Raw genomic sequence first — 10,550 nt, 5'->3', positions numbered from 1 at the left:
ATACATTTACATCTAACACACATAGCAATTAGTCATTAAAATTTGATAATTTTATTGCTTAGAGTCATTTCTACAATTGCAAGATTATTCCCTAATCAAATGCTAGCTCTTTTTTATCTTTCTATACTAAAGTACAATTTTGTATGATTTAGTCTCATGTGCAAGTATTTCTAGACATTTAATTACATTTATTGAATATCTCTCATCTCACCAACATTCATTTTTTCTCCTCTAGAATTAAAGAGTGATCAAGAATAAAATACTTGGATTTGATGCACTATAAAGATAAAGGATATATGTACTCCATTTACACTTCTATCATGTTTTCCTAGTGTCAAAAATTTATGGTTACAAATATAGAGTATGCATGGACATGACCATCTTTAACCAAATCACCTAGAACTAGAACATATAGAACTAGAACATATCAGTACAAGGGAGTTCATCTTTATAAGAAAAAAAATTCATCTTTATAAGAAAAAATTCTCAATATGCCCCTCTAGTATTGTATGATTTTCTTGATGAAATTATTGATAAAAATGTACATAGCTATGCACATAAAGAGAAATTATAACATTTACGATATCTTATTTAACCCTGAGGATAGTGATATAAATTTTAGATCGAAGAAAAAATTAGTAGTATAATAGCATGTAAATTAATACTTCTAAGAACAAGAATGAAGAAGAATAGATAGAATAGAAGAAACATCAATATATGTGGGGGGAAACCCCTTCAATTAAAACACTCCATTTTCAAAAGTCATAAACAAATGCATTAATTTTTAATTAAAAACATGTTATAATACACAAGTGCAAGCTCAAGCCTTAACATGGAGATCTACATCTTGCTCCTCTAGAGTAATTTTGATAACATAAACTTGAAAAGGTAACTACTCACGTCTCCTCTTGAAACACTATCTTCTAGCTTTACTATATAGGCAAGGACATCCAATAAAACCATAAATAGTTCCCAAAACCACTAGCTAAAATCATGAGCTAAGTGGTCAACAATGAAATATACCCCATGACATGTCCAAGAGTTGCAATAATCTTTATATAAGCTTCAAGACCTACTCATGAATTGGGACATCCAATTTCATTGGAGAAAAATTAACACAATCCGCTAGAGGATGAAATAATAACTCCCCAAGTTCAGAAAAGACAAACAACTTATTACACATCAACAAAGACACCTCTTACAATGTCATAGATGATTCATACATATCATAATGAATGAAAATATTATTTATCCACTTTTTAATTCTCTTTAATAATGTTCATGTATGTGTCATAGATCTATTATATGTAAGTCCACTATCTTACAATGTCCTAAAGACGTTAGATTTTTTTTTTCAACTTCTACAAATTTCACAAGTTTCCAACATGAGGATGCGAGTGCCACCTCAAAGTGAGATGCCCTACTTCTCATGTGACAAAAATATAATAAATAAATAAAATATTTGAGCATGAGGGATAGGAGGTTGGGACACTTTTTCCTACCAATCTTATCATCTATTTCTCATGGTTTCTAGCAATAATACAAGAAAGATAGATTGAATCATACATTTTACTTATTTTAACTATCTTATTTTCTCTCCAGATACCTTAATTTGTTTTCTCTAAATCAAGCCTTGCACCCATTACATTCTTCTTTACAATATAGTACTTTCTATCTAGTAGTTCTTTATGTGCATTCTCTAGCTTTTATTTGTTATATGTTGGATTATATAGAATTTTCTAACATAATTGGTGTCCTAGGTTTTATATTTCTAATATCCTTTTTATCGAGGTTGTGTTTTTCTAACATCACTTCCTTGTATATTTTTCTTGTCTAACATGTTATTTTGTATGTTTTTTTAATTTTGTGGATTTGACTATGTGAGGTTTTACGTTGCCAACGTATGATCCATCATTAGGGCAAAAGAGCAAGTAAGAGAGCAGAAAATTAGAGACGATAGCAAACCTAGAAGATTAAAAAGATGAAGAGAGGAAGGGACACAAAAACAAAGGGGGGAGAAAATAAGAAAAAATAATTAACTAAAAAAGGTAAGAAATAAAAATACACTAATAAATCCAACTAAAGAACAATAAATTAAAAATGAAAACAAGAGCATAGACAAAAGCACAAAAAACAACCAATAAAAGAAAAAAAAAAAAGGAAAAAATAAAATAAGAAATAAGAATAAAATAAAATAAAGAACAATAACAAAAAACTAAAACAAGAGCATACATAAGAAAGCATAAAAAAATAAAACTATATATATATATATATATATATATATATATATATATAAAACAAAGAAGAGCAAAAATAGAAAAGCCCTCCAAGTGGAACACAAATATGAAAAAGAAAACATCATGCACACCAAAGAATAAGAAAACCAAGGGTGTGTGTGTGTGTGTGTGTGTGTGTGTGTGTGTGCGCACGCGCGCCCATATACATAAATAAATAAATGGATGCAAAAACCATAGGCATGTATGTATATACACAACTATATGTGTATACACGCTTAACACACCAATAAATAAATGTATGTATATGTATGCATACATGTGTGTATACATATACATATATGTACACACACACATACATTATTTTGTAGATCTTTATCTAGAGGCGTGGATTTTCTCATTCAAAGACTATTGTGTATCTTTTTATGTATATTCAAAAAATTTAATATTTTTTTACATTTCTATTTATGTACTTCAACTAGCTAATATCACCTAGTGAAATCAATAAATGTAATGTTAAAAATTGCATACCCTAGAATTTTTCTATAATAAATTGTACCTATAGTTGAGTCCATTTCCTTTGGTCTATTTTAGGATCTATTCATCCTACTGGATAGCCTTTTTCCTATTGCAAATTTAAAAAAATTGTGCTATTTTGTGAACTTTTCATTTATGTCACATGTTTCTAATACTTTCATACCTATTATGTTTGTTTGATAAAAAAAATTATCTGCTTCTTTTTGGGACTAAAACATGGTTGTGGGAAAATATAAGAGATTTATTTAATATTAAAAATCATTTCTTGATGCTTGATTGTATCTTTTCTAAAACTAATTTCATATATATAATGCATTTTATATAAATAATATAAATTATTCATTTGGTTCTTACAATTTCAATTAATAAAGGGAACGGAAAATAATTTGTGAAAATGAAAAATAATTAAGAAGTAGATGCATGAAAAGATGTGTAATGAGGTCGGTAGATAACATTAAACAAATAATTGACTTTACACAAAATTATGTCATTTGCACAATATATATATATATATATCGAAATACTCTCTTTAAAATAAAAAACTAAATAAAAACATATAAATTCACCATTTCAATTATTATAAAAAATATTGTAATTATACATTTAAAAACTCTCTTTAAAATAAAGAAAAAACCATTACAATTATCATATAAAAAACCCTTCTGAGACCATAGTAGAAAGGAAGTTTGAAGTGAAAACATAGTTTTCCTTTACTTTTGCTTTTGAGATGCCATCTTTCCTTTTTAAATTCCAAGATGCTGCCGTGAAAATAAGGAAATGTTTTTTCTTTTGCTTTTGAGAGACGCAATTACAGCCGCGTGAAAATAAAGTTGGACAGGACACTTTACTCATCCCACTTCTGGCTTGGTGCGAATTCATCGCAAGGGGTATTTGCTTTCTAAGAGGCCATTCCATCTTTCCTTTTTAAATTGGCCTCACGATACTCTTTTGCACTGCAAAAATCTTTACAAATACAAATATTAGCTGTTGTTGTATCCTTTCATCAAATCCAGCCCACCCTGCTTCAGAAAAGTTTCATACATTTTTGTAATTCCAGTCTTTGCATTCATGGCTTCCTCCTCTACATCGATTGCATCTCCTAAGCTATACGATGCATTCATCAGCCACCGAGGCCCTGATGTCAAGGAAACCCTCGCCAAGCAACTGTATCACCATCTTCAGGAAAGAGGGTGCAGGGCATTTCTAGACCGTCCAGAGATACAAGTGGGGGATTCTATTCCTTTTGCCATTCGGAATGGCATTTGCTCATCTCTTGTGCAAATTGCCATTTTTTCTCAAGGATATGCAACTTCCTCTTGGTGTTTAGACGAGCTTGTTCTTATGTTGGAACAAAAACCTAACGCCCTGTTTATACCTGTGTTCTACGATGTCCAGCCGTGGGAGCTACGCCACATCGAGAACGAGCAGTCAAAATATGCTGCAGCGTTTTCTTATTATCGAAGTAAAGGCAGGTATCTTGATAAGTTGGATGAATGGAGAAAGGCCCTCGAATCTGCCGCAGACATATCTGGTTTTGAACTTAGCCATATAGAGCATCAAGAGTAAGATTACTGTCATTTTTTATGTAATAATTACGATTCCTCATGTTTTTCCCTTTTCTCCAATTTATGAAATTCATTTTACCTTAGTAGGATTACTTTCTAAAATAGATTTTTTGTTTTCGATTTCAGTAGTTTATGTCAAAATATTGTGTCTCGTGTGCTGCAAGAGGTGCAAGAGAGGAAAAATAGGATACCCTTGGATGTTGCGAAATATCCGGTTGCACTGGCTGAACTCGTCGAAGATTTTGAAAGTTGTTGTTCAGAGACAAGGAGGCACGAGAGACCCAAAACTGTGGACAAGGTGATGATAGCAGGGATCTATGGACTTGGGGGGTCTGGTAAGACCACCCTGGCAAAAGAATTGTTTAACAGGAAGCGTTCAGGCTACCATGCATCATCTTTTCTCTCTGATGTGAGGGAATCACATGCCAATCGTGAATTGCAGTGCTTGCAAAGTCAACTCTTGAAAGATCTTTTAAAGATTGAAGATCTAAAGATTAGCAGTGTGCACCATGGAATCGGAGAGCTGAAGGATCTTATGGGAAGAGCAAGGCATTTGCATTTTCTTATAGTCCTAGATGATATCGATCATCAAGACCAGTTAGATGCCTTGTTACCTCAAGGTATGCTCAGCTCTAGTAGCCTGATTATTATTACAACCCGTGATCAAAGTTTGTTAAGAGGTGCAGATATCCTTTATAAGATGAAGTTGCTGAATAGGGATCATGCTAGAGATCTCTTCTGTAGTCATGCTTTCCGCGGACTGGATCCACCCATTGCATATGAGAGAATGGTTGAAAGCTTCCTGGAATTCTGCGGAGATTTACCCCTCTCGCTTAAAGTTTTGGGCGCCCATCTTGATGGTAGGGATGAGTATTATTGGGAGTTAAAATTGGAAAAAGCTAAGAAAATCCAGCCTATGGATATAATGCAAAGTCTTAAAATTAGCTTTGATGGTCTGGACCAAGAGGAGAAACAGATATTTATAGATATTGCTTGTTTATTCAATAAGAAATGGATATCTATAAATAATGTCATCTTAATCTGGGAAGCGTCCGGTTGGAATGCTAAACTTGCTGTTCAAACCCTGCAAGATAAGTGCCTGGTTCAAGTGGAAAATCATAATCACTTTTACAATGGTCCCCCGAATCTTAAAATGCTCCGTGATGATTTCCAGATCTTTGAAATGCACGATCACATTCGCGATCTGGGAAGACAAATGGCAGATGAGATGGGGCCTCCTCGGCTGTGGAGACCACATATTCTCAGAGATATGGTGTGCTTGTTTAAATTTTTTAAATTAAATCTATAGAAAGCTCTTGAACAAACATTTCAATTTACGTGTTTTTATAAAACAAAATTCCAACCAAACACACATTTAACCCTTATCCTTCTATGCAGGAAGAAAAAGGATTTAAACAAATCCTAGCAGAAACAAAGGGCAGGTGTTTCCATTCATTCAAGGATTCGTCCCTCAAAAGGAGGAAAATTGTTTATTTTATAGGGAATTCAAATGATTCTGCTAAGTTTGACCTCCTGTGGCTTGAAATTCACGACGTTGCTGACAAGTTGAAAGACATTCCTTCATGGATTCCTCTACAAAAATTGCAATATTTATATGTTGGCAGAGTGGAAGAAATATGGAGCACTTTTCAGCAACAGTTGCAGATCAATACACAGGTATTTCGCTATCCTTTGCTGGAAATTAAGTCAAATCAGAATACCTGTTTGGCGAAGATTGTTTACTACTGAACTAACTCGTTTTTTGAGAGTAATTGTGAATGCCAGGCCAGTTTCGAGTTGAGAAAGCTGCAGATTCTCGAGTATTCCTCGTCGCAAAAGCTTCCAGGTTTAAGAGGAATGCTCAGTCATTTGGAAGAATTAGAAATAGACAGCCACTCAAGGAAAACTGATATGGCATCCCTCCTGAAATCAATTAAAAAACTTAGTACTCTTAGATCATTGAAGTTGATCTCTGCGAGCGGCTTATTGTATGGGTCGACTTTCAATCTGAGCAAAGTTAGTTTGGAGAATTCTACAAGCAGCCACATGACTAGCCTTGAAACCATAGAATTTACGGGATTAAATTATATATCAGAGTTGCTAATTAGTGGAAAGGTTTGTCCCAGACTTCGATCATTGAGAGTTGCTTGGATCTATGATCTAAATAAAGTGGACTTAAAGCAGCTAGAGAGACTGAATACTCTTGAGGTGAGGCACTGTGTCAAATTGGAAACAATATCAGGCTTATCCTCTCTAACAGGGCTTCAGTCTCTTACAGTGGAGAGATGTCACAGATGGGAAACAATACCAGGTTTATCCTCTCTAACGGGGCTTCATCAGTTTATAGTAGAGGTCTGTGAAGGGTTGAAATTGTTGCCGAGCCATGCACATCTACGTCATCTGGAGCGACTCTTCATTAACGGTTGTCATCAACTGCAGAGTGTGGAAGGTTTTGAAGAGTGGCAAGGATTGAAAAGTCTAAGAATTGAAGTGCCAGACAATGGATATGCATGGGTACAAAATTGCATTTATGGACTGAGGGTAATACTACTTTTTCTTAACACAAACATCTGATTTTGAGTGGAAAGAAAGTTTATTTATTGTGAAAAGTTAATTTGGTGATTTTTCCTTTTGTATTGGAGAGGGAAAAAGAATGTTACTACTTCTAAGTTGCGGGTTTGGAAAATTATGCGCTTTATTTTTCTAATATTTTTGTATCAATTAATTAATGTTTTATGTTGATATTTTCAATGTTTCAGAGGTTGCCATCAGAGTACATCTTTTTAATAGGGAATTCAGTGGATAAAGCAGCGTCTATATTGGATGTAAATTTATTTTCTGAGCTGATCGGTGTCCAAGGAGTCACAGAGATGGAGAGTAGATCTTATACATGGGGAATGGAACTGGATATGAGAAGCTCATCAAGTGCAATCACTATATATGTTTTGCTTGTAAAACTTGATTATGATAATCTCATGACATTTGGGATCACAAATATATTTGGGAATCAGATGAAGATGGTTACAGTGTTACTCCCCCACCATAATAGTGAGGGTATTCAACTACAAGGCATCAAAATAATAAAGGGGTTTAAGGTCATCGTGAATGAAGGGGAAGAAAGGAAAGCTTTAATTTTAATACAAAGATTTTTTGACAGATTATACAGAGAAGGTAAAAGGATTGAGGAAGTTAATTTACTTTGATTATTTACTTTTGAAAAGCTTTGTCATCTTTGCTGTATTATTAAGTCTTTAATTTTTAATATTTCATGATTAAGTTGTGGTGGTGTTGTTCTTGTAATCTCATTGAGGTGTACTTGTTGAGTGTTTGTATAGGGGATGAGGTCCCCCATTTGCGACCTCACCATTTCATAACTCCAAACTGAAAGCATTTACCCTTTAAAAAAATCAATGAATGGAATTCTCTTCTTTATTTAATAAAAATAGTCTTTCAAAGTTTTCAAATTACTCTTGTATGATATTTTAAAAATTGATGGTAGTTTAAAGTTTTTATTTCTTTGATCTTTAAATAAAATAATTAGACAATAAATTTGGTAATTTAAGTTAATTTAATAATATCTATACAAGTATAATATATTAATTTGATTCATAATTAAATGTAGTTGGATAGTGAAATATCAATTTAGATTGACCAATTAAATATAGCTAAGTATTGAAATATAGAACACTCAATGTATGTTATTTTAAGAAAGTTAATAGAGGGATAATGATGCTTAACTCTATAATCATGTTAATTATTCAAGTATTGATCTAGATGGTAAATATGATATGTCTTGAGATTTGAAATAGAGCATCTCAAACTATTATTTAGGGTCTATTACTCAAATATTACAATGTAGAATCAAGTTTGGGGATGGTCACATCTGCAACCATAGATCTATTTTTGCACCTACAAACTTGATCAAGTAATTAACAAAAAAATAGTATCAAAAGACTTGAGATATTTAAAGTACTTTATTACACAATCTCCTAGGTCAATACTATAAAATGAAGAGGAATGATCAAAGATAACTCTAATCTAATTTGGCATCCCTAGGATACCATTAATGATTAATCAATTTGCTTGAAAAGAAAATAATTCCAACTATTTGGCTTGCAAAGTACAACAACTAAGTGTTACAGAATCATAAATTAAGTTCTTCTAGAGATTCTCTTATAACCATACTATGATAATTCAATTCAAGGACTGTAATAATGGAACCTTTACTTGTTTGTGAAATGCTACATGCTTGCATTACAACCTCCATTTCTACCTGGTCTAGTGTTGCATATAGAATTCCCAGTGATATTATTCTACGTTGAGGAGTTTTATGAGGTTTTTATCGCATAAAAGTAGAATTTAGGATTGCAGCATCTAGTCTCCACAATTGCAACAAAACTTCAACAAGTTCTTGCATCAATAATTACTTGCAATGATGATATTTTTCTAGTGGATTGGAACACAAATAGATTTTTTTTGCATTGTTGTTACTCTTGGATGGACTATTCCCAATTCCACACCTTTACGTCAAGCAACATAAGATCTGATAGCTATCCTGGCATGCTAGATGAGTTGCACAAGAAGAAAAAATAGATTTAAGGAAAAATAGTACATCAATTCATTTTTGCAACTTCAATTTATGTGCTATAAAATTGTTTGTTGCAACATTATAATCTTTACTCTTATGGAGACCATGAAAATCTTTGAGCATCCTTTCTCAAATCCTTGGCCACATAAATCTCCTGCAAAACTTCTTGGACTTAAAAATGACACAAACTGAAACTAAATTGAACATTAAAACAGTTGGCAATTGACACTCATCCGGTGATTTTCGATGCTTGATTTATGGTTTAGGGTTGTCATTGATGGTAACTATTCTTGGAGATTTGATCTGCTGGTCGTAATTCTTCTTATTCGGAAACAAGTTTTAACTGGTAAATCAGGATTATTCCAGTGCAGTTTTGGTCTAGAAAGATTTTTGGTGATTGCAGTGATTTTGGTGACTAAGTTCTAGGTGAAAATGATGAGGCCGACATTGGTGAAGCATTTTGGAAAATTATTTTGGTCCGGTGATATGTTTTGTCAGAGACTGAAGCTGACTTGAAGCTACATGTTACATTTATTGATAGCTGACTTGGAGGAGATTATTTTTTATATGACCAGATATATAAGATTGAATTGGTGATTGGTTTTTGTATTATTATTGTTGTGGTGATCCATTTTGGTGCGATTGAGCATAGTTTCATGTGCGCATTTTATTCCCAGGTGATCTGGTAGCTGTCCGAGTCAGAAACAAAGCATATTGCAAAGCGAGTACAGTTAAAGATCTTGTGATTAATTGTTACTCATTCTTGCATTGTTAGATTCTATTTCAAAGTTATTTAATTGTATTTTCTCATTGTAATTAAATTGTAAGTCAATGAGACTTCCGTGAAGGTTGTAGCCTTTCGGGTCATTGTTATTGAGAAGTGAGCTCTAGGAAGTGAGCCTGAATGCAAGTGCATTCCCCATCTATGTAATATCTATGTACTCCTAGACATAGTATATGAATATTGTGGGTTCTAGCCCCACCGTGGTTTTTCCCTTTCCGGGTTTACACGTAAAAATTCTAGTGTTGTGGATTTGTGGTTTATTTATTGCTTGCTTATCTTCTTTAATGTTATACAGTACTAACCGGTGGATAAAGAATAAGTTTTTGAGTTTGATCTCTGGCAGAAAATTGATTCACCCTCCCTCTTAGTGTTCCTTGATTCTAAAAGCAGGGCAGGATGAGGCAGAGAAAACATAAGAGGGTAAGCAAGAAAAACAGGACAAGGGGAAAAGAAAAGTGTTAGAAACTTCAATCCTTATGGCAATTGACACTTCCAAAATTCAAATCCAAGGGAATTTTCCTCAATTTGACATCAACTTTGATAATCCATTTAATCAAATGTCTCCGGCTAAAAGAATGATCGATGTTACTTCTCTTCAAGTTGAAGCTAGTCAGGAGTTAGCACAATTTGAGTCTAAAGAGAAGAAGCTTTTTGAGAAAATAGTTAAAGTCTTAGAGCAGGTAGTCCTGAAATTGCAACTTGATGTTGATACCAATTCATCCAGTAAGCTCCATCACTTGGTAGATCATATATCAACACAATTTTATTCTTTAACCAAGGCATCAACCTGATAGACTATAGAGAAATTCGAAGATGCCATAATACAAATATTTTTGCAAATG

At 33.2% G+C, this 10,550-nt stretch overlaps 1 protein-coding gene across 2 annotated transcripts; it reads left to right on the top strand.

Annotated features, from left to right (window-relative positions):
* The first annotated feature begins 3,492 nt into the window (after nt 1–3,492).
* On the top strand, nt 3,493–7,612 carry LOC131044358 (disease resistance protein Roq1). 2 transcript variants are annotated; one of them, XM_059207282.1, is made up of 5 exons: nt 3,493–4,333; nt 4,466–5,609; nt 5,735–6,013; nt 6,122–6,877; nt 7,096–7,612. In XM_059207282.1, the coding sequence occupies exons 1-5, from the start codon at nt 3,840–3,842 to the stop codon at nt 7,537–7,539; spliced, it is 3,117 nt and encodes a 1,038-aa protein (XP_059063265.1). In that variant the 5' UTR covers nt 3,493–3,839; the 3' UTR covers nt 7,540–7,612. The 2 variants fall into 2 exon arrangements, with proteins under 2 accessions (XP_059063265.1, XP_057833655.1); XM_057977672.2 differs by having other exon boundaries at nt 3,495–4,333; nt 4,463–5,609.
* The last annotated feature ends 2,938 nt before the right edge of the window (nt 7,613–10,550 follow it).

Source organism: Cryptomeria japonica, chromosome 6 (genome assembly GCF_030272615.1).
Source record: "Cryptomeria japonica chromosome 6, Sugi_1.0, whole genome shotgun sequence".
In the NCBI taxonomy this organism is placed as follows: domain Eukaryota; kingdom Viridiplantae; phylum Streptophyta; class Pinopsida; order Cupressales; family Cupressaceae; genus Cryptomeria; species Cryptomeria japonica.
Note: the sequence above shows the minus strand (reverse complement) of the source record. Positions and strands in the feature narration are given on the sequence as shown.